Genomic DNA, 25,233 nt, shown 5'->3' with positions numbered 1-25,233 from the left:
AATCAGAACAAGAGTAGACAAGATAGAAAAACAGATAAATGACTGACTTTAGCAGAATACTTATTATGTGCTGGGTTCTATTTTAAACAATTGATACCTTTGAGCTCATTTAAAGTTTATGACTCTTTAAGATGTAAGTACTGTATCATTTCGTATTTTTCTTTCAGTAACTTGAGGCACAAAGAGGTTTAAAAATTGCCTAGGATTAACACAGGAAGTGGTTGAAACTAGTATTCACAACCAGTCTGCCTTCAGTATTCCCCGATTTGACTGCTACGTTGTTACCTTACCAGCTATAAGCAATGCCGGCAAGTCTGTCCCACTGTTAGGGAAGAGGTAATTACCCTTCCAAGTCTTCTTAGGTAAAGCAGTTCCTGTCAGCTGTAACCCTGTACTTCTGGCATTTGGAAGGAGAGCATTGCAGGTAGCCGGATACCACCTCTGAGGCTAACTAGGTTTGTCTTAGGGATTCTTAACCTGGAAAGTATAATTGATATTCAGGGGAGTGTCTTGAACCTTGAACCTTGCGCTCCCCCCACGCCCGGCAAAAAAAAATTGTGCATATTCATTTATGTGGACATGTGCAAACCATGTTTTCAATGCGTTTGAAATGAATATGTGTCTTAAAATTGCCATGTATATTTTATAGAAGAGTTGGGTTTGGGGAGGATCTAAAAATGTTGACCAAAGGAATGCATTTAAAAGTGATGATATCATAAGCTTGAAAAGAGAGGATTGGTGTCCATTTTTCTGGGATAGTACCCTTAGCTTTTTTCTTCTCAAACTGTTCCTTGGTTGTCCTTCTCACTCCCCAAACTAGCTATGATTTCTTTGCCTCACAAGAGATGTTCTAACTCCCAACTACACCTATCAGTAAAGTACTGTTCCTCTTAATACTTCTCTTCCAAGAGACGTGTTGTTCAGGAGGATGCCGTTGTACATAACATTTTGAGTTCTCTTCTGCCCTCCCTGTCCTGCCACTCTCCATTTTTACACTCAGAGCAATTCAGCAAGATGGGCAAAAATGCAGACTCCAAGAAATGAGCTGAACACCTATATTTTCACTCGGAAGTTGTTTGCATGTCATGAGTAGGAAAAAACTTAACTCCTGCTCGAGTAGGAAGTGATTTTTTTCACCTCCTGTCTGACTTAGCAAATCCAAGTTGTTCCAGACAAAAATGGCTTCTGTTTGTTCTAAACAGAATAGTTTCTGCATTATGGTCTTCAACTTTGTATGATTTGCTCACTAACTTGTGCCCTCTCCCAAATAACTTGGATAGTTCCAGTGGGCTTCATCTGTAGAATTGCACAGATTTCTATAAGTAGCCTGTAACAAATATAAAAGCAAGGAAGCTAGTGTGGAATGGTGGATCGAGGGTTATTCTGTTTCTTTGCATGTAAAACAGCTTTCAGTTATTCACTAGTTTTCCTTTATTGTTATATCCTTCATAAAGTAGTAAACTTATGGAGTTGAAAAATGTTTCACAGAATTATTCCATCTTCCTTCTCAGGGTGGAGATGGTCACCTAACTTGTGCTTGAAACTTTCCAGTGGTGTGGAGGGGTCACCTATGTCTTCTGATTCCAAGGCAGCCTGGAAACATTTAGTCTTAAGTCTACATGTACCTTTGTAGCTATACTCACAGGATATCATATTAGCCATAGTGTCTACTAAGTATAATGCTGTTTTGTATACTTGGATGATAGGGAAATCTTTGGAAGTTTTCAGAAAAGTCAAGGCCCAACACTTAAAACATTAACCCATAGCATCATCCTTATGATTCAGCCTGTTTATTCCTACATTGCAGGAAATAGTTATATACATTCAGTTTTCCCAGCTACATAAGCTCATCAAAACTAGGAGTGATTTCATTCTGGTTTGTGGTTTTTGTTTGTTTGTTTTTTAATCTTTTTGTTTGTCTAGCACCTTCTGTGGCACCTGATACTAATGTGGTATGACTACTTACCTTATGAATTAATAAATGGGTGAATGGTAGATACAGCAAAGGAGATTGTTCACGTTCATAATAACTTGTACATCTCAGTTAAATAGTTCTTTAAAGCTGTGCCTTCACTTAAAACAACAAGCTCTCCACCACATGTGATCGGTTTCCCTATTGAAAGATCACTTGATACCATTAAGAGTTAGGGCCAGTGGTGAAGAAATTTCTATGAAAACCTTGGAATCCCTTTATTTACAGTGTGAAAAACAGCATTTTAAACATGTCTGCCAGAGGATTAAATTTTTTTTTTTAAATTTTGGATCTTTCTAAATGTATCACTATTATTCTTTCTATTGATTACTGAACTGGCAGTGGGTCAGGTTTACTACAGTAATTTAATAACCCTAATAAGTGTAACTAATTTTGTAGCATTTAAATCATTTTTTGTTTGTCTGTCTCAGCCCAGGAGAATCAGTGCAGTTTCCGTGGCAGAACGAGTTGCGTATGAGAGGGGAGAAGAGCCTGGAAAAAGCTGTGGCTATAGCGTTCGATTTGAGTCCATACTTCCTCGCCCTCATGCGAGTATAATGTTTTGTACTGTAGGTCAGTGACGTGTTTTATTTTTGCCTTTCACTTGGGGTGCACATTGTGGTGTTTGTGAAGAAAACTTGATAACAGCACAGAATGACTAGAAATGATAAATCAAGAGCCCAGTCTTGGAATTCTTGTTTAAACAGAACTTTTGACAATTTTCCTCTTAGTGTGATACACTTCTGGTTGTTGTAACACAGAGCAAATGAAATCAACTTAGGTTATGAGAGTAACATCTTTTTCATACTCTTCATTAGACAAGTGTGTTTCAGAGTACAAATCACTTCTTAAATAATTTATGCCAGTGATTGTTTCTTTTCTGAAATGCTGGGGTTATAGTAGTTGAAGCATGGATGATTGTTTGGAAATTTATTTCTTTGCACTTTTCTGTACCTCCCTACTTTAACATAGAAGCTCATCTCTAGTGTTTACTCTGATTTTCTTTTCAAGGTGTGCTCCTAAGAAAATTAGAAGCAGGCATTCGAGGAATCAGTCATGTAATTGTAGATGAGATACATGAAAGAGACATAAATGTAAGTAACTTGAGAATTATAGTAAGGTACTGATACTAATACTCTGAACAGAGAGAGATGAAAGTAGAATATCTTTATTTCCATTTTCCCATACCTTACAACTTCTGACAAAATTATGTACTTTAGTCACTAAGATGTTGGCCATTCTATTTTAGCAAAGTCATTAAACCCTTCTGTTGTTAAAGCAGAGTTCTAAAAGTAAAGACCTCTTGTTGTAAAGTAAGTATAATTTCAGTGATTACTAAGCTATAGCATAATTCAGCAACTGAAGTGATTTATCACTGAATATCTGATGGAATTTTAATAGTCAGTTTTTCTTTGAATTGAAAATTTGTGATAAATTGTACTTATTTTTTCCTTTTGGCCATGTGGCTGGTGGCATCTTAGTTCTCTGACCAGCATTGAACCCATCCCCATAGCAGTGATAGTGCTAAGTCCTAACTGTTGGACCACTAGGGAATTTTAAAATTTAATACAGTTAACAGTGTTTTTTGGATTTTTTAGTTTTAGTCTTTTTTGATGTTAATGATAATAATACCAGAATTAAGAAAAAAACTAGATTTTTCACATCTGATCTTCTTGGTTCTTAGCAAAACTTGCATAGAATTAACTTTTTATACAGTTAGTATAACTCAAAGATTGATCCCATAAAGCAGTGACTCTTTTCTATGGCACTGTTTTACATATCCAAACAAAGATGTTAGTGGATGGATAGTAAGTCACATTCAAACTATTTCCAAATTGCTGTTACTTAAAACATTCGTTAGCGCTCCTCCTTCTTAGCAAATCCTTCCATCACCATTGTTGTTAATTATATAGTTTTAACAAAATTTTGATCGGTTGTGCTACAGCAAATTAAAAAGTTTGCCTGGATGACCTTTTTAAATCACAAATCTAGCTGTTTGGTTGGATGACATATTTGCTGCTTTTGTCATTCAAAATCCTTTGAAAACACAGGGTTCCCCCCTCTAATTAATCAAAACTAAATGTTTCAGTATTATCTTTATTACTAATAGGTAACACGCAAATGTTCTTAGAGTTTAAATTATTCCAGATCATACTAGAAATATTATGGATCATTGTTACTAATTTCCCCCAAAATAAGTGGTGTCGGTTAGCTTTTCTTGAAAGCTTGTCAGGTCTATATTAATGTATTGTTCATTTGGTAAAAATGGAAAAACAACTTGGCAGAAACTTATGTTCTCTTTCAGATGAACCTAATCTAAACTTGTTACTTTAAGAGGGAAAACCCCAAAGAACTTAGAGACCAATTATTGGAAACATTTTAGCAGTGTGGCTGGATAAAAAGTTAATATACAAAAGTCAGTTGCATTGTATATGTTACCAACAGCTAGAAAACAACTAAAAAGATACCACTGCACAGATCAGAATGTCAAACAACTAAGACTGACTCCAAAAAAAAGACATGCGGAACCTTTATAGGAAAAATAAAACTTCATAACAAAATTCTAGAGAAGAGCAGGTTGTATTCATGGCGAGAAGGACTTATGTCAGTTCATCTGAAGTTGATCCACATTTAAATGTAATTCTAATCATATTTCCGGTAGGTTTTTTTTTTTTTTTAATGGGATGATTGTAAATAGGGAAGATTTATGGCCAGAAATAACCAGGACTCCAAAAATAACCAGGAAGGGCAGAATGAAGGCTCTTGCTTTACAGTTGTCGGGACCTAATTTGAAGCTCTAGTAATTGAGGTAGTGTGGCACATGGGATGACCGTTTGACAGAGTAATACAGAGTATAGAAACAGATTGTGTTGGGTGGAGCTTTGGTGTAGTAGAATGAGTGATAGATGTCACGTCAGATCAGTGGGAAAGGGAATGGACTATTCAAGAAATGAAGCTGGAAACAAATGGTCATCTATAAGGAGATGCTTGAATAGTTTTCGATCCTTACCTCTTAGCCAGATATAAAAGATCAACTGCAGGTAGATAAGGATCTAAGTGCCAAAGCAATTTTAAAACTCTAAACTAGAATATGTAAGTAGACATCTAAACAGCAGTACCCAGTAAAAATATAATGTGGCCCACATGTGTGATTTTTAATTCTCTAGCCTTGTATTTTAAAAGGTGAAGAGAAATATAAAATTAGTGTATCTAAAATTTTCATCATGTGGTCAATATAAAAAATATATCAAGGTTTTTTGCATTTTCTTTTTCATGTTGGGTCCTCAAAAATCTGTATTTTGCTCTTAGAGCACATCTTAGTTTAGATCAGGCATATGTCATGTCCTCAGTAGCCACAACTCTATGGGGCAACAATAGTCCCCCAGTCCTTCTAGAAGAATTTCTTAAAACATGAGATGCACTAGCCATGAAACTAGACTGATGTGCTCATCTAAATTAAGATCAATTATTCATTCAAAAGATAACTTTAAGGAAAACCACAAGCTTGAAGATTGCAATATAGCCAACAAAGGATTAGTAATATATAAACACCTGCAAATTAGTAAGAAGAGTACAGATGGCTCAGTAGAGAAATTTGAAAGAGGAGTTATATTTGGCTAATAGACATGATGTGGTGGTGTGTCTCATTGGTGAATAGGAAAGTACAGACTAAGACCATAAGATACTTCTTCATATCCATTTGATTAATAAAATACAAGTGATGATACCAAGTATAGAAGAATATAAATGTCATCCAGATCTCTTATCCATTGCTCCTGGTGGTTTATGAACCGGTGAAATGCCTTAGGAAAATACTTGAGCATTATCTCCCTAAGTTCAACATTTCACACCCTCTGAGTACAGTTCCACAGCTACACTTACTCATAGAAACTTGGATATGTACCACAGGAGGTACGCACAAGAATGTTCAGAGTGGTGAATGTTTGGAAGATTAAGATCCTGAAGACGGCATAGATACCTGCAGAGGGTATCCCCAGAAATCTTCTGGTGAATTAACGGGTATATACACACATTGTGATATTTAAATAGTTTTGTCAGACTGGTTACACACGTGGGTGAATCTTAGCAGTGCTATAGTGTGTGGAAAAGGAAATCCCAAAAGGGGATGTAGAATATCGTACCTTCTCATAAAGTTAAGAATAGGTAAATTTAAAAATTCTGTGTATTCATGCATATAGATGTCTGTGTATATATATTTAGATACACATGTAGATCAGAGGAAAGGTATATGAAAAGGAATAATAAAAGATTCAGAATGATGGATCTCTCTAGCTTGGGGAGGCAGAATGATGGACTTGAAGATGGTATTGCTAGAGAAAAGTTTGTCAGAGATCCACCTTTCAGGTTGTTTGGTAGGTTGATGGAAACTCTATACATTATTAAATAAGTGCCTTGATCATTAATTGTTTAAATGGACTAAGTACAACCTTTTCAACATTTTTAAAGTTAGGTTTACAGGTGATTGGGAAACTGATTATAGGCTCATCGTGAGTTTCCCCCTTTCTCTAGTTTGTGCAACTGAAAATGTAAATTTCATTGAAAATTTCCTCTCATTAAATTTTTTTCTTCTCCCTTCCCCTACTGTGACAGCACTCATTTCAAATTCCCACAATGAATAGGCTACAACTGTTAAAAGGGCTGTTACTGTATCCCACTGTAATCCCTCTTCTCACAAGCCACCTAAAAAACAAATTTCACTGATGTCTTTTTGGGTGTATCTCAAGAGCAAGGACTTCTTAATTCATTTGTTTCTCCGTTTGTGTTTGTTTTAATAGACTGACTTCCTTTTGGTAGTGCTGCGTGATGTGGTTCAGGCTTATCCTGAAGTTCGCATTGTTCTCATGTCTGCTACTATTGATACTAGCATGTTCTGTGAATATTTCTTCAATTGCCCAATCATTGAAGTTTATGGGAGGACTTTCCCAGTTCAAGGTAAATATTGAGGGGGTAGGGTGGGAGGGTGAACGTTTTTTGTGCAGTAGTGTATAGTTTTCCTTAATCCTAGAGATTAGAGTAATAATCTCAAGGATATTTAAAATGAAGTCTAAATTAGGGTATCAAATACATCATAACATTCTTGGGATTTTAATCAAACAGTAGTGAATGATCACAACTTGAGTTTACTTATCCAGTAAATTGTGTATCCTTTACTTATAGCTAAACTTTTAAGATTCTGTACAGTCAAATGTAAATTACTATGGCCTATATATATTCATGGAAAATGCTGTTAAAAGTTTAAGCTGCTGGGGCCAAATTAACTAGAGAATCAATCAAGTAGAGCCAGAGCAGGCTGATTTTGAAATGAGGTTAAGGTGAATGTTTTGTCAAGTTCATGCATTTCTGATTGTTAAGAACTTCTTTATTTGGAAGATTTTTATCATCACCATGTTCTATGATAGTCATCTAGTAGCTTGATTTTAAAAATAAATTACCTGGTACAGTCTAATTTGAGGACATGAAAATAAGCTAAAAAGTTTTCAGTGCACATATGGAATGATGAATAGCTGTGTCAAGATGCTAACTTTTGAAATTGAAAATGTAAGAGTAGCTCTGAAATAAAAGTCAGTGCACTCATATTTCGTGATGGTACAGGTTAATAATTCCCAAATGGCTTTGCCTGCATACTGGGATTCAGAAAATAAGTAAGTGGATGGCAGATGGTGAGAACCAGGTTAGCTGCTGTAGTGAGAGGCTATATAGGTAAATGTGAGGGAGGACTTGAGTAAACCCTGTGGTGTTAGATTACAGCTGTAGACATCTGTAAGAACTCATGTTTTAATAGAAGTAAATAAATGCAGACAAGTCTGGATCCATGAGTTTGTATACATATATTTCCTAGCTTTGTCGGCCGAGTATACCTAGAAGTAACGACATTCTAGTATGATACCCAGATCTTGTTTCCAGTACCATTCTCCAATTAAAGGAACCAGATGTCCTTAAAGAAAACTGATTCTGAGGCAGGGAATACATAAGATGAGCCTGAAACATCTTGTAGTACCAGAAAATAAGGAAGTGCTTAAAAACAGTGAAGGAGTCAGAGGGACATAGGAATCAACGTGTAAGCTCTCAGTGGCCAAAAATGGAATAGTTAGAATAGAAAAATAAAAAACATAGTATTGGATTATAACCTGAAGTGTAAAAATGGGTATCCATGGGGTTGCAAAGATTTGGGCACGACTGAGCCACTGAACTGAACTGATTAATTTATGCAGTGGTTGAATAAAGATGTGGGTAATAAAGACACAACCCTCATGTGAAGAATTACAGAAAAAATTATGTAGATACTCTCTTAAAAAGTGACTCTCTAACTCTGTATCTTCAGTGTGCTCTGCTTAACGACTTGCTTCCAAAGAGTAATGTAGGGAAATGGGGAAACGAGTAACTTGGCAAACACTGCCGCAGCATGATCAGGTTAATAACACCAGTGATGAGTCGTGTTGATATGTACCTTTGATATAATGTGATGAGAATGGTACTCTGGGGCTTTTTGGTGTAGTGGGGAAGTGTTGAGAGTATGAGACATTTGCGAAACACTTCTGGAATGCCTCAGAGAACCTCAGGAGCATAATTGATTAGTAGATGTTCCAGCCTTTGCACCAAGGTCCTTCTTTAGTAACTGATAGGAACCCATTTTATAAGGATGAACTATGGTTTATTATTAATTTCTATCCACATGTAACACACCACGGGAGTATACAACATAGAGCACAGTATACAGTCCGTGAATGTTAGTGGATACCCTGACTGGCTTTGTGGGAACACGTATGTATAGGAGATGTCTCACCCTCCTTCAAGGTTTAAGAAATGGGAACACTGAGTTTGGTTGGGAAAACAGGTTATTGCACCTGAAATTCCTTGGCAGTTGTGAAGAATCAGATTGAAGGGCATGAAAGTACTTTTGAATTGTGAATTAGAGGATGAGTTTTAAAGACTGCTCATTCTGAAAGTTGCTATTCCTTACCCGACTGCATTGTCCTGGCAGAATACTTTTTGGAAGATTGTATTCAGATGACCCACTTTGTTCCTCCACCAAAGGACAAGAAGAAGAAGGATAAGGATGATGATGGTGGTGAGGATGATGATGTAAGTGAACTTAAGGAAGAATTTTCATTATGGGCAAAATTTTTATTACAGAAAATGATTTCAGTGAAAAGATGAAACGAGTTAGCATTATTAAAAAAACCTCTAAAAATTGACTATAATGTCTATCTTTGAATTCTCTGATGTATTTGAATTCACTGATGTATTTTACTCCAAAAAATTCCACATTCAGTGAAAAGTTTTTTTCATACAAGTTTTATCTCTGGCATAAAGGTTTTTAAAAAAAGGAAAGAGGAGGATATTTAGTAACTATTTTATATGACTTTGCTGCTCTGTTTTCCATGAGTCATAGCACCTGGAAAACTGGTAGGTACAATCTTGTACCTCATCCCAGATGTACTGGGTCAAAATCCACATTTTAAGATCTCCAGGAGACCCATATGTACAGTAAAGTTTAAAGCAGCAGTTGTAGTCCTTGGTTACACAGACTATATGGTGATGACATTAGCACATGGAGAGAGTATTAAAGTGGGGGGTAATGAGGGATTTCCTAAGAAGAAACAGGAAAGAAAAGTTGACACTTACAGTGCTTAAGAGTTGGACCAGTGATATTTTAAAATGCGTCTTGAGTCTGGAAATGTGAGCAAAATGAAGACTACAAGGCAGCCAACAATGTAGAATATAATAAACATAACCTCAGATTTTTTTTTCTTTTTGAGGATTGGTAGTTTTAATCAGATAATTTGAAGATATAAATGAATTATATTATGATTTATGTTCTCAAATCTTCTGATGAATTAGAAAATTTATGGGGGGGGTGGGAATCATAACACATTTGTTTCTCGTTACTGAAGGTTTGGGTTATCTTTGTTTCTCAGGCACACTTTTTGGAAAATACCAACCATAGTATTTCAGATGAAGGTGATCCAATATCCTGTCTGCAGGACTCATTTTAGAATTAAAGGACTTAATATTTAGGGTGAGATGAGTTTGGAAATTACACAGAGAAGCATTGTGTATATATAAAGTAATTATACAGTAATTGATACAAAGAGAGGATCATAGAAGCAGTTCATTAATCGGTAAGGAAAATATTTTTGAAAAACCAAGTTTATAGTCAAGAGAGAGAAACTTGGTAGAAGGAGCCATTAGTAGTTTCAGTCAAATGAAGAGTTTGTGCTTTGAATTTTAGTTATAGGACATGTTGGTCAGTAGAAAAATTCAGTGGTTTTTAAAAATTAAATTTCTTCTACATGCTAAATACAACTGAACAGCTAGAGATAATAAGGATATTTAGGTGTCATTCAGACATTGAGAACACATCTAGTTAGTTGTGAGTTGTGGTGATTGAGACAGTCTCTTTCCCTATTTTTTGCAGGCAAATTGCAACCTGATCTGTGGTGATGAATATGGTGCAGAAACAAGAATAAGCATGGCTCAACTGAATGAAAAGGAAACTCCTTTTGAACTCATTGAAGCTCTGCTTCTGTATATTGAGACCCTTAATGTTCCTGGAGCGGTGTTGGTCTTTCTGCCTGGCTGGAATTTGATTTATACTATGCAGAAGCATTTGGAAATGAATCCACATTTTGGTATGAGTCTTTCTTGAATTTTCAACTACTTGAGAGTGGAAAATGAATGATTTTGCATGTTCCCTAGCCAGTATGTGAAAACAAAGTTTAATGCATCAATTTTTGATTAAAAAGTACATAATGTAGGCAGTTTTAAACTAGGCTCCTTTTTTAAAACCTGAACTTTCCCATATTGTTACAGGAAGCCACCGGTATCAGATTCTACCTCTGCATTCTCAGATTCCGCGAGAGGAACAGCGCAAAGTATTTGATCCAGTACCAAGTGGAGTAACCAAGGTAACAGGAGTTACAGGGTTGCAAGTGCCTTAGATATTAAGTGGGACAGACCTTCAAAGAGCTATCCAAAAATGTTGTAAATGATCTAAACTGAGGAAGAAAAACACAGGTCTTTTCTTCATGAATTTAGTGGTTTTTCCGTTATACAGTCATTGAGTGATTTTTTCAAAAAACTTCTGTAATTCTGTTGTCACTTACTACATAGGCAGATCATTCTTTTTGAGTACATGATAAAATATTTTCCTAAGTGTAATTTTTTAAATATCATTTCTTCACAGATTATTTTGTCCACAAATATTGCTGAGACGAGCATTACCATAAATGATGTTGTTTATGTCATTGACTCCTGCAAGTAAGTTCACAAGGAACCCATTGCCTGGGATATAAGACAGCTTTAGAAAGTTTTATGTAGTGTCTAAAGTCAGTGAACAGAATCAGAACACTTGATTTTTAAAACTCTATTCTCTTACCATCAAAATTACTGTGCTGTATCTGTATGTACTGAGTTACAGGCTACTGAGTGATTCTTGGTGTTGATCATCATATCAGTTATGGTAGAAAGTGACAGAGCTTAACATTGGCTTCTAGCTGCTTCTCACTATTTTTATCTGTTGGTGTTTTTCTCATATGCCATTGGGTGTTTCCATTGACCACTGCAGTACAATAGTTAGCTGTTTGGTGTGTAAAGATATCCAATCTTTAGGTTGTGACAAATGTCCTACTTGTAGGACACTCACTTAGAATTAAGACTTCGTATTTGTATGAGATGGCCTAGGAAACAGCCAGGGAGGCGCTGTGTTATAGGTAAATAACACAGAGAGGACAGAAACGTCAAAGCTTAGTTCTGTCTAGCCAGCCTGTGCTCCTTGCTTTCTCTGTATAGCCCCTAGGCCTGTCCTGGAAGTTGAAAAAGATTTGCCAGTGCCCATGTCAGGCCAACCTCAGTCATTTAGTGACAGCTGCCTGTGTGTGACATTGACAAATTCTCAGTTTGCTACACGGCTCCAAGAGTACCTTGCTGACAATGCTTGGTGAGGTCATTTAATTAGAAGTACTACATGTTCCGGTTTAGCACATAGTCTTTCGATCATAGGTTGCCTAACAGTTACACTAAACTTTGGAATAGAATTGGCTTGATAATTATCATTCAGTTACCTGTATGCGCCAGATCCTGTTTAAATGCTATATGTTCATTAATTCACAAAATGTTTATAAATAAAAGCACTATGCGGTAGGTGCTAGTATTATACACGTTTTCAGATGAGGAAAATGAATCACAGAAACATTAGTAACTTGGCCAAGATCATCCAGCTGGCAAGTGGCCCGTGTGTATTGTATCCCCTCATAGTAGGTTGACAGCTTAGGGAGTACCGAGTCAAATTCTTGGTGCTGCTCACAGACAGACCTTGCAGGTAGGCCTAACTATCTGGAAAGCACCTGCCACTTAGTGGAAATATAATAGCCATGTATTGATAGTACTGTGAGTTTTAGAATTAACCGCCCATTCCTATTTAGGCAAAAAGTGAAGCTGTTCACTGCTCACAACAATATGACCAATTATGCTACAGTGTGGGCATCTAAAACAAACCTTGAGCAGCGGAAAGGACGAGCTGGCCGTGTACGCCCTGGATTCTGCTTTCACCTCTGTAGCCGAGCTCGTTTTGAGAGGTAAGACCAAGTCTTGAGGGAAGAGAAAGATTTCCTTTCAGCCTTTTAACACACACAGCCCTTCCCACACCTCTGCCCTGACATAACGTAATGAATTCAGAACACAGTGCTTCAGTTACGTTCATTGCAGGAAACTTAGCTGAGATATAAGATTATGGTGAGAATGAAACGAAATTAGGAATTATCAACAGTGGCATATTTGATACTGGTATACTGTTTATTGATAACCTTTTAAAATAAGCATGACATGTTTTCCCCACCCAAAAAAAAAGAAATATGTGCATTATTCTGGCACCACATAGGGAGTACTGATATTTGTGAAATGATTAGCTTTCTGAAAAAATGTTAAGATAATAGCACTTTTGTGTTTATAGACCACACAACCACCCAGCACATCACCTCTGTCATATGATCTGCCTCATGTATGTGAGAGACAGAGGGCATTGTTCACCTAAGGAAACCAAAGCCTAAAGAGCTTAGCAGACTTCTCCAGTGCTGAAATCCAAGTCTGTTAATGCCTTTTCCATTTCCATTTATACCACAAAGCCTTTTGGGGAATGTTAGTGGATGAGACCAGTTGCTTGGGAGAGACCAAGGGATGAGACCAGACTCTGGGGCATGAGTGCACCATCTTCTCAGTTTGTTGGCTCTCCAAATAAAGTTGTTATTCCCTGTGTGCCTCCCCGCCCGCCCCCCCCCCCCCGATATTTTTGCTATACTTCATCTTAGCCAAAAGGCCGAGACGCGATCCCCGATATTTTTAAATAAAAAAAGATACTGTCCCTGAATTATAGACTTAAGATATCTACTTAGTTGTATGTTTTCTGGAAGTCAGTGTGGTGTACATTAGCTTTAACAAGTTGATAATTTTAAGTGTAGGTTTATTTCAGCATCAGAAATTAATGCAGGCAACTGGCTGCAACATGGTACTTAGTTCTTTTTAAAGGTTGGATTTTCCTTTGAACTGAAGAAACATCTTAGAGTAAAATCAGCTCACAGCTAGTAACAGCATGAATAGATCTGAGATTTTTGTTCTTTTTTTCTGTAAGATAAGGTATAGGTATGCTATATGCGTTTATGTAAACCTGATTTAAGCTGATCTAAGTCGTGCCAGCAATGTTGGCATTCACCTCCAGATGGTCCCTCTGAATCTTCATTACAAATAGTTTATGTAGAATAAGCCTGAATTAGAAATGTAGGGACTTGCATTTTAATATTATTTGTACCTAATGTATCACATAACCTTAAACATTCACACTTTTTAGGCCTTTATTTCCCCATTCTACAAAATGAGATGTGAAGTTACTTAACCTTTTGGTGTCTCTTTCCTCAGTGGGGAAAAAAGGTAGTGTAATGCTAACTTCATAGGATTTGTTTGAGAATTAAGTATGTCAGTAATGGGAAGTATTGAGAACAGTGCTCGACACACAGTAAACTCTCAGTAAATACTATTATTATTGTTAATTTATTTTTAGTAGTTTTTATTAATAAAATTTTAAAAGGTTAGAGAGTCTTGTCCAAGAGAGTCTTTGTAGTAAATATAAGTGTTCTTTGGTAATTGTGGAAGGATGAGGGAAGGGCCTGATTTGCTCTCTGCAATGTTTTTGTTAATTAAATGTCTGTGTACACAAAAGAAGATGGTTATTTTATGCTTATTTTCTCCTAGACTCGAAACCCACATGACACCAGAGATGTTCCGAACACCATTGCATGAAATTGCTTTGAGCATAAAACTTTTGCGTCTGGGAGGAATTGGCCAGTTTCTGGCCAAGGCAATTGAACCTCCGCCTTTGGATGCTGTGATTGAAGCAGAGCACACACTTAGAGGTACCCACAAATACAGATTTGCCTAACTCATGTGAACTATACCATCTGTCTTGTCCTGACAAATAACACTTGACAAAGGAGTCAAGAAGAGGATGCAGTCCATAGGACTGTGAAAGTAAAACTTCCAGTGTTGCTTAATGTACTTAGTATGATCAGTATATAAAATGAGCAACATTTTATATAATGTGAGTCTCATTTGGGGAAAAAAGGAGAAAAGGCAGGTGTTATTTCTTAACCAATATTTAAGATCAGACAGTGAATTATTCGTGATGCCCACAGCATTTTATGTACATCTCTTAGAACCTCTGTTTTCTAATCACACTTAGAGAAGCAATGTATAGTGGGAAAATTAAGAGCATCAGAGCCAATTTGAATTTTTAATCTCATGCTTATCTGCTATGTGAACTTCAGAAATTTATTCTCCAGATTTCATTTCTTAGTAAAAATTATTAACAGATGGTGTCAGACTTGTTACAGCATGTTTAAGCACCTATTATAGTTATTACTGTACTTACAGATTTCTCATGGACTGTACTCAGCTTTACAGCCTACAGGGCCTAATTCTAGTACTTTCTTCATGTTAATTTTGTTCTGTTTTTGAGTGAAGAGAATTGTTGATATGGTCATGATGCTGGGAGTTGGCTTGACAAATGATGAAAACTTCAGTCAGTATCTGAACCTTAATCTGTAAAGATAAGTTTCATCTTTGCCGGGGTTGAAGGGGTATTCGTTACTATTTCTGCTTACAAAGAAATCTCCCTACAGAGCTTGATGCATTAGATGCCAATGATGAGTTGACTCCTCTAGGACGAATCCTGGCTAAACTCCCCATTGAGCCTCGTTTTGGCAAAATGATGATAATGGGATGTATTTTCTAGTAAGTGCTTTGTTTTATTGCTTACAGTTAAATGGTAAAACAGTTTCAGAATTTTATCCCCCTCCCAGTAAAACAGGATGGGCCCAAATAGAAGAAAAAGCTAAATATTCCTCAGTAGAGAAGTGGCATACTTCAGATGCTGAGGAAAGTGTGAAATGAGAAGAGACTATTCTAGTAGATAGATACCTGGGCCTAACTTGTTGAGACGAAGAGCACAGATTTATCACAAGAGAAGTGTGCAGTTCCTCTAGGAGGTTAAGCAGCTGTCCAAGAAAGAGAAAGATTAGGAAAACAGGTGTATTTTGTTCACAAGTTTTGAAGATTAAGAGATTTAGTAAGATGAGGGAGAATGGGAAAGGAAAATATAATACTGGTCAATTTATGGTAAATAAGCATCCATTAACATCAAAGCTCATTATGTTTTTTTCTTTTTGCATCTGGAGAGCAGCTGTAAAATTCTTTTTAAACCAGTTTCAGTACTAAAAAAGCAATATGATAGCTAATAAATACCCTGACCCACAATTGACTATACTACCCGAGTTGCTGGAACAAGAATGTGATTTAGACTGAATTTCCCTGTCTCTTTCAGTGTGGGAGATGCTATTTGTACCATCTCTGCTGCCACCTGCTTTCCAGAGCCTTTCATCAGTGAAGGAAAGCGACTGGGTTATATCCATCGAAATTTTGCTGGAAACAGATTTTCTGATCATGTGGCCCTTTTATCAGTATTCCAGGCTTGGGATGATGCTAGGTATGGGCTTGAAAGACAAAAGATTTGTGACATTTGAATGAACTGTCTTAGTTTGTAATCTGTATCAAGTTATTTAGGCTTTGAGCATAACTTCTTAACCTGTTTGTTTAGAATGGGTGGAGAAGAAGCAGAGATACGTTTTTGTGAGCACAAAAGACTCAATATGGCAACACTAAGAATGACCTGGGAAGCCAAAGTTCAGCTCAAAGAGATTCTGATTAATTCTGGATTTCCAGAAGGTAAGATTCTCATATCTAAAGTACCTTAATATTATACATTAACATTGACAGTGCAGTATATTTTAGCTTTAAACATAAGGCCTTCTGCTTTCTTTGTATTCCTAGCTATTTCTTAGTTTTTTGAACTCTGGTGATAATCAGTTTTTCACATTAATTGAATTTTTTTTAAGGGTGCAAAAGGTTATAATGTTCAAATTACAATTTTGTACAATTATGATTACTAGATGTTTTGAGAATTGTGCTCCTTTGGGAGGTTTTTTTTTTGTTTTACTTTTATTGGATTATAGATGCTTTACAGTGTTGTGTTAGGTTCTGCTGTACGGCAAAGTGAATCAGTTCGTTATACATCACTGTCTTTCTTAGATGGAGGGGTGTGCTTTTATTTCCAGTCCATTTACTTTGTGAACAACAAAGGCCGAGCTTTTTGCACTTACAGAATGAGCAGTTTGTTGAATTAACCTCAGGTAGTGGTTTGTGAAGTGATGTATTAATTTGCCGATCTGTTCATTCTTAGATGTGAAGTAAACTATTGCGTTAAATTTTAATTGGCTTTGAGTAAGTTTTAATGGATAGCTAATCATAGAGGACTTTGATAAATGATATTGGAATAGTAACCCAACTGTTCATTTCCTGTGTGAATTTGAACTATTGTACTTCTCCAACTAGATTGAGACAGAGTTAATTTTCTGAAACATTGAGAATTGAAACACATAACCAGAAACAGCTAGTTGAGAGACAGAAGGACTACCTTCTGGGCCATATCTAAATAACTAAACATTTTTCTTCTGTTGTAAACTGACTAAATTTGTACTTTTTAAAATCAAAGGAAAATAGGACATTTTTGTATGATAGACTCTTTACAAAATTCCTGAGATGCAGATATGACCCCTGTTTTACAGGTGAGGCAACTGGCACAGAGGTTTGAATTTACTTGTCCGCACTCATTCAGTTTGGAAGTTTATAAGTGGTGTACAGGCTTTTTGGAACAAAGTTTATCCACACTCTTACCATCATACTTTCCATGTGATGGGCTGGGCATAAAGCATTGTTTGGGTGAAAACATCAGCATTTTCTAGTGTGTTCCTCTTGGTCACCATTTCATCTTCTGTAGAAGGAACAGCTTTTTAAGAGCAGCAGGTGGAACACTGGTCATATCAGTCTAGCTCTAATCTAAGAGGAGATGGTTAATTGGGACTTTTTTTTAAGTACTAGAAAACACATTTTAATTTTACTAAAATTGTGAAGACTCAGCAGAATTTATCCTTGCATTAATCTGAGTGCAAGAATGCTAAGAACAGAGGCAGTTAGATGGGTTATTTGAAAAAGAGAGAATGAGGGAGGAGTTAATTCTTATAATTGTCATTTAATTTTGGTAAATGCAATGTGAGAATTAGCCAGATACTTGATTTTTTTTTTTTTTAATCTCCTTCCTCTTAACAGAGTGTTTACTGACACAAGTGTTTACTAACACTGGACCAGACAATAATCTGGATGTAGTTATCTCTCTCCTGGCCTTTGGTGTGTACCCCAATGTGTGTTACCATAAGGAAAAGAGAAAGATTCTCACCACTGAAGGGCGTAATGCACTTATCCACAAGTCATCTGTTAATTGTCCTTTTAGCAGCCAAGACATGAAGTACCCATCTCCCTTCTTTGTATTTGGTGAAAAGGTAAGAAAAGAGAGGTTTAGAAAACTTTTACATTTAAAATCCAGATTACTTTATTAATATGTAGTGGGGACATGAGTTTTAGTTCATTATTATTATACAGTAGTTGACTGACAGTTGGAATGTCAACTTTTTCCTCTTGCCTCTTTATCTTCAGATTCGAACCCGGGCCATCTCTGCTAAAGGCATGACCTTAGTCACCCCCTTGCAGCTGCTTCTCTTTGCCTCCAAGAAAGTTCAGTCTGATGGACAGCTTGTGCTTGTAGACGACTGGTATGGATTATCAGATGTGAACCCACCTGAATACTTAGAATTGAAATGTAGCAGAATTCAGCTGCCAATCTATTTGTGAAATATGGCAAAATTTGATGGCATAAAACAATGTTTTTTATGACACTGTCTTTTCTTGGAGAGTAGTATATCTTAGGCTTATGGTTCGTAGTTGATAGTGAAGTCTTAAATTGATTATACTTATAGAAGCAGATACATTAAATCAGAGGTGCCCACCCTCTGGGATCTAATGCCTGATGATGTGAGGTGGAGCTGATGTAGTAATAATAGGAATTCAATGCACAGTAAATATAATGCACTTGAACCATCCCAAACCATCCGCACCACCACCCCAGTCTGTGGAAAAAGTATCTTCCACAAAAATCAATTCCTGGTGCCAAAAATGTTGGGGACTGCTGCATTATTCATTGGAGTCCCATCCACTGCCATGAATACCACACTAAGGAGTTAGAATCTAATTTGAATTTATTTGGATGCCTCTTTTTTATGCACATTTCATATTGCTCAGAGACTAGTGGTGTCTGTGTAGTAAGCACTTCGCAGAATTGAACAGAATTTAATGGTTAGGAGGCTCAGTCATACTCATGAAAGTTTACAGAACTCTGAGTCTCCTGTTTCATTCTTTTATTGGAGGCTGAAGTGATCTGTATTGCTAAGAGGACTTCGCTTGGTAGACTTCGTGGTTCACAACTCCTGCCAGTAGCTAGCAGTGAAATTTAAGAAGTTGCTTTAGCTTATTGTTACTCTTCGTACCTGTGTTTGCTAAATCTAGGGCCATTACATTTGTTGAAAGTATTGTTACTTGGAAAAGAAGTTGAGTTTATCCCATCACTTGCCATGGGTGAAATTGGGAGGTAATAGTCTTTTTCTGTGTGTACCACCTCTCATTTTTAATCATTTTTCCCTAATTTAGGATCAGACTGCAAATATCTCATGAAGCTGCTGCCTGTATCACTGCTCTTAGAGCAGCCATGGAGGCTCTGGTTGTTGAAGTAACCAAACAGCCTGGTATCATCAGCCAGTTGGATCCCGTTAATGAACGTATGCTGAACACAATCCGCCAGATCTCTCGGCCCTCAGCTGCTGGTATCAACCTTATGATTGGCACTACACGGTGGGTACCACAGTAACTTTTCTTTGAACTAAGCAGAAGAGACAATAATGTTACTCTACATTTAGTTTATAGAGGCCTTGTTATTTAAAATTCTATACAAATTCTAAATGAAGTTTAGTTTGGTTAACACATTCAGAGAAAAGAGTGTTAATGATACGTTACACCAGTGCATGCCAGAGATAGAAAGAGACCTTGGAAGTACATACAGAGTCCAGGAGAGGTCCCATGACGGGAAAAAGTGACAGACCCACAGTCCTCTTCCCACAGAACTGCTTTGCCCTCTCTATAGGAAAAATGATGAGGGGTTAAATTGCTGCTGCTTCAAATGAAAAGCATCAGAGTTTAATCTTTAAAATGTTTTATTTGCTTCAGTTTTTTTCACCTTTAAAATTTTTCTTTGCCCACTGCTTTTTACTCAAAATTTTTGATACCTGTAGAAAAGGCAGAACAGTAGTACAGTGAACTCTTACCTTAGGTTTCCATGATTGTCAGCATTTTGTGACACTTGGCTTTGATATATATATTACACATAACTTCTGTTGAATCATTTGTGATTCAGTTGCAGGTGTTACGACATTTTACATCAGTATGCTTCATGTATCTTAACATAGCTACAAGTCACACCCCAAAAATGTGTTAAAATAACAGTATCTAATATACAGTCGTTAAAATTTGTCATTCAAAATTATTTTTCAATCTCCCCATCAGAAATCACTTTTAAAGTGTTAACTTACTATACAGAAATGCTGTGTGCTTTATGGATTCTGGCATTCCATTTTGGTTATAACTGAGTTAAGTTTTCCTTTGAATTAAACATAGTACTTAGGGTGTCGCATACTGTGCTAAGTGCTTTTCTGATATTAGCTTGTTTTAATGCTTAAGCCACCTGTGATGTAGGTAGATCATTATCCCTTTTAATATAAATGAATAAACTAAAGCACAGGGAAGTTAAAACCCGTGATCACCCAGCTAGTGAATGGTGGAGCTGGATTCTCAGACAAATAGGATCGCTCCTGAAACGGCGCTCTCATAACGGTGGTCTGCCCCCAAGGTCGGTAGTACAGAATGATTGAGAAAGAATCTTCAGAGAGAAAGATGGAAAATGAGTGTCCCAGGCATGGTATAAATGCAGTACTCATAGATGTTTAGGAGATGTAACTTTTGTCTGGAAGGGGTGGTGATCAAGGAGGCTTCACATACAAGCTGCTCTGTGAAGGACGAAAGGCCAGGAACTAGTAAGGATGGAATAGAAATAAGAGGTTAGGTTGTGTGAATAAAATGATGGTCTGAGTTACAGTCAGGTGGATTGAAATGAAAAGTGACTAGATTAGAAAGATTTACAATCGAGTCAGTAAGTATTGGTGATGGATTAAAATGGGGAGAGCAGTGTAGTGAGGGAATGAAGGCAGATCCCACGGTGTTTCTGGCTCGGACAGCAGCTGAATTGGTAATGCTAATGTCTTAAGAAAAGCTGCACAGGAGGGATGAGCAGATTGGGGTTTGTTAAATTGACATTTTGGTGAGACATCTTGATTTTCTGCAGTTTCTCATTAACCCTCCTTTCTTTGCCATATGAAGCCGATTTAGATGTAAGTAAACTACCCAAAGGCATTTTGCAAAAACATTTTTCAGAGTTAATACAGGAAAGTATTTTGTGGTAAAGGTCAAATAATTTATTGCCAGGTCAAATTATTACTTTCTTAGAATGCCATATGTTTGAGATGAGTGAAAGTTGTAAGCACGTGCAAAATTTTAAGATTTTTAGAATGAAGCAGTTTAAGAGCTTTAGAAAAACAGATATTTATAGATATGCCTCCTCTTGTGTCTGTCTTGGAGTTAGCAGGTTTATTTCATTTCAGCTTAATTTGTGCATTTGACTGTATTATTCCCTTTGTGTATTAAATATTCAAATATGACTAAATGTTAATATTTTGTGACTAGTTGAGAAGTGTTCAGGATGCTTTGCTAAAGTGTGACAAAGTGGTGGTTTTGTGCTTCTCCTAGGTATGGAGATGGTCCCCGTCCTCCCAAGATGGCTCGCTATGACAACGGGAGTGGATACAGAAGGGGGGGTTCCAGTTACAGCGGTGGAGGCTACGGCCTTGGAGGCTACGGCACTGGCGGCTACGGGGGTGGTGGGGGCTACGGTGGGAGAGGAGGCTACAGCGGCGGCGGCTACGGGGGAGGCTCCAACTCCTTTCGGGGAAGCTATGTTGGAGGTGGAGGTGGTGGTGGCGGCGGCGGCGGCTTTAGAGGGCTTTCCCGAGGTGGCTATAGAGGAATGTCAGGGGGAGACTACAGAGGGGAGAGTGGAGGAGGATACCGGGGGTCTGGAGGATTCCAGCGAGGAGGTGGCAGAGGGGGCTATGGGGGTGGTTACTTTGGACAAGGAAGAGGAGGTGGAGGCTATTAAAGTTTAGTTATGTCAGTGTCTATGCATAGACAGTTTTAAAAAAAAGCATGCTACCCATTTTCTCAAGTTATTTGCTGCCAGTAAGTAAACCCATTTTCCACCTGTTCTGTAGTTCATTGTAGCTTAAACTACTAGACATTTAGTTATATTAGTGATTTTGTTTATATTATGTAAAATATAATCTATAATAAAAGTACCACAGTTTGTATTTTTTTTTCCTTTCAGGAGTTGAGAATTGTCTTTAAAATTAACTTGGTATTTTCTTGACTTTAGTTTAATACAATAGAAAATAAAGTATTACATTGAATACTGGCCATGTATAGTTAATTGTTGATCTTACACATTAGAATAATTTCACAATGCCAGTTAATTACATTCATTAGTTTTAAACGTCAGAGGGAAAAACTACTTCATTTCATAACTATACTAACTGATGTCATTACCTACAGTAGTTAGAATAAATAGCCTTGGAATGCTGTTGTTATTCTTGCATTAAATACTGGCCGGTACCCAATTGACATGGATCTCTGTACCTGAATAAAACTTTTGACCTAGGACTGAGTATTTTTCCTTTTTCCCCAAGCTTTGTCTTTGAAAAATCTAAGACCAAGGTCAGCATTCTGTTTTTTCCTGGTTAGTTTCCAGTACTAAAATTAATAAAAATTAATCCAAAAAACTAAGCGAAGCCTCACCAGTGCATAATGTTTAGGTGTTTGACAAATAACTATATTAACATGTATTTCAAAGGATATTTGTTTAAGCTAGGTTATTTTATTGGAGATGTATATACTTTGTTTCCAGTGAATTTTCACATTTCTCATTTCAGTAGCACAGTATATAGTGTAGTAGAGATTACAAAGTTCTTTGATTAGAACCGAGTTCATATCTTAATGCTGCTGACATGTGAATGATCTTAGACAACTTATATTTTGTCTTAGTGGCATTTTCAAAATCCTCTTCTCGTGGATTATCTTCAACAGTTAACTGCTGACTATTCCAATTTATTTATAGGCTCTCAAATCTGTATCTCCAGCTGAGATTTTCTTTCTGTGCATCAGGCCTTTGTTAAAAAAACCTGCTTACTGAAAAATAGATTGCTGTCCAGAAACAAAACTTTCCAAGCTGAAGAAAACCCCCTAATTCACTGCATCTTGTGTGTCTCACAAAGAATGAATTAGCAACTCCTTGTACCTCGTGCTGCTGAGGAGTCCTTTCAGTCCTTCCGTTTGTATGTAGCCACTTGCCACTTTTACTGCTTCTAATAAATTGACAAGAGACTTAGGGTTCCCATTCTGTTCTTTAGTTGAGACTTTACCATAGCTGCTACTGGCATTGCAGTGGAGCAAAGAAAACCCCTTACAAAAAAGGGGGTTCTAATTCATTCCTTTTCCTTGCACACCAACACCACTCTTTTCATCTTTATTTGTCCAATCTTCACCTCCAAAATCCTAACATTTCCATCCCCAGCAATTAGGATGAAATATCCTTAACAGTCCTGCATTGTAAACCTCATTTTTCTGCATAAGCAGAGACCCATTGGTAGCATTCCTTTAAAACAGTTAACATTATTACTTCCAATGCACAGTACAGTGTGGAATACAATGGCTACTAGGACCCAATGCCTGTACTCCAAAATTAGTCTAGTAGGCCAACCAGGTACATGCACAAAAGGGAAAAGAGCAGAAAAAACGGAACCACTTTAGGTTCTGAGTTAGAATCTCTTCTAAATGTACAGGTTATGTGTTGGTTTGTCCTGGAGGAGGAAGCTTCTTAAATCCCACTTGAGTAGGATTAGGGTTTATCATCCCTTGATTTAGAAAATTAAGATGGGTGGTAAGTAGAAGTGCCCCTCAAAGATGTCCACATCCTAATTCCCAGAGCCTGTGAATATGTATCTTGCATGGCAAAAGGGGCCAGATGTAACTGGAAGTTAAAGACCTGGAGATGGGGTCATTACCCTGGGTTATCCAGGTGGGCTCAATCTAACCACGGGTTCTTAAAAGTTCAAAGGAGGGGGCAGAAGAGTTGGGTCAGAGAGGCAGAAATTCAAATCAGAAAAGGGACTCAGTCCATTGTTGCTGGCGTTGAAGATGGAGGAAGGAAGACATAACCCAAATGCAGCTGGTCACTAGAAGCTGGGAGTAGCCCCCAGGTGACTACAGTTCTCAATCCTGCAACTGCAACAACAGAATTCTGCTAAACACTCAAGTGAACAAGGAAACATCCTCCCCAAAAGCATCCAGAAACACTGATTTTAAGCCCAGTGGGACCCATGCCAGACTGCCACCTATAGAACTGTTTGATAATAAATTGGTGGTTTTTTGGTAAGACTGATGCTGAAGCTGAAACTCCAATACTTTGGCCACCTGATGTGGAAAGCTGACCCATTTGAAAAGACCCTGATGCTGGGAAAGATTGGGGGCAGGAGGAGAAGGGGACGACAGAGGATGAGATGGTTGGGTGGCATCACCGACTCAATGGACAAGGGTTTGGGTGGACTCCGGGAGTTGGTGATGGACAGGGAGGCCTGGCGTGCTGCAGTTCATGGGTTCGCGTAGAGTCGGACACGACTGAGCAACTGAACTGAACTGAAGCCTCTTAATATGATGGAGAGAAAAATGTTAAGGGTGGGAAGGCAAAGGAGGGAGAAAAATGAAGTTCTTAGAAAATCTTAAAAACGCTTTGCGTATGCTTCAGTGAACTGAGAATGGGGAGCAGGAGGAACTGTATTCTGAAGAAGGCCTGAGAAGTAATTGGTTGGAAACCAATGGAAGCAACCAGAAGAAGGCAGGTGACCAATGATTGAGAAGTTTGTTCATGCAAGGCTATTGCTTTCTGTTCACTCTCAAAAGGGTCTATCTGTTCATCACTTACTTTGCAAGAAACAAGGAAGTAAAGAATTGGAAAGGAAAATCCCCACTTTTGACAACTTATTAAATTCATTATAAAGAGGCTTTTTCTTAAGGCCTCCTCCCTAAATTATTTATTATTATTAAATTATTTTTTATGTCATTTGGCAAAGACAACCTTGTGTTTAAAAAGCTATTCAGTGAAATACTGAGGAACATTTATTAAATTCTCTCAGCCTTAAGAGATTATAGCAACACAGGGTCACTTTTACTAAATTACAGATAATCAATTTGCAGAAGGAAAGATGAAGGGCTGAAGCCTGTGCTTATTTCCTTTTATATCCTGAAATCAGCGTAAATTGTGCTTCGTGAAAAAGACCAATTTCTTAAAAAACACCCTGTTGTACAGCACACCTGGCAATCCAATTTAAAGGTTATATTTTCTAGCTTAATTTGCACTTAGATATAACCATGTGATTAGATTCTGGCCTTGGCGGGGCATAAAAGTTGAAATAATGTGTATGACTTAGTAGAGAGGTCTTATCCCTTCTGCTTGGCTTGAGCAACAGTTGCTATCTTAGACCATGTGGTGATTTTGGATGAAAACCATACAAATGGAAGACAGAAGAAATTTG

General features: G+C 37.3%; 1 protein-coding gene across 2 annotated transcripts in view; it reads left to right on the top strand.

The window, feature by feature from the left end:
* Positions 1-22,306, top strand: part of DHX9 (DExH-box helicase 9) — a 43,490-nt gene extending 21,184 nt beyond the window's left edge. For both annotated transcript variants that reach the window (XM_043484926.1, XM_043484927.1), the window contains 16 exons: positions 2,404-2,545; positions 2,984-3,066; positions 6,769-6,925; positions 8,976-9,076; positions 10,413-10,626; positions 10,808-10,902; positions 11,181-11,254; positions 12,418-12,570; positions 14,237-14,397; positions 15,163-15,274; positions 15,864-16,025; positions 16,137-16,264; positions 17,705-17,934; positions 18,089-18,204; positions 19,136-19,336; positions 21,341-22,306. In XM_043484926.1, the coding sequence (XP_043340861.1) occupies positions 2,404-2,545; positions 2,984-3,066; positions 6,769-6,925; positions 8,976-9,076; positions 10,413-10,626; positions 10,808-10,902; positions 11,181-11,254; positions 12,418-12,570; positions 14,237-14,397; positions 15,163-15,274; positions 15,864-16,025; positions 16,137-16,264; positions 17,705-17,934; positions 18,089-18,204; positions 19,136-19,336; positions 21,341-21,749 (2,538 nt within the window). In that variant the 3' untranslated portion in view covers positions 21,750-22,306. The remainder of the gene's footprint in view (positions 1-2,403; positions 2,546-2,983; positions 3,067-6,768; positions 6,926-8,975; positions 9,077-10,412; positions 10,627-10,807; positions 10,903-11,180; positions 11,255-12,417; positions 12,571-14,236; positions 14,398-15,162; positions 15,275-15,863; positions 16,026-16,136; positions 16,265-17,704; positions 17,935-18,088; positions 18,205-19,135; positions 19,337-21,340) is intronic.
* The last annotated feature ends 2,927 nt before the right edge of the window (positions 22,307-25,233 follow it).

The sequence above is a fragment of the Cervus canadensis genome, chromosome 13 (assembly GCF_019320065.1).
Source record: "Cervus canadensis isolate Bull #8, Minnesota chromosome 13, ASM1932006v1, whole genome shotgun sequence".
Classification (NCBI taxonomy): Eukaryota; Metazoa; Chordata; class Mammalia; order Artiodactyla; family Cervidae; genus Cervus; species Cervus canadensis.
This window is presented reverse-complemented; position numbering and strand designations above follow the sequence as displayed.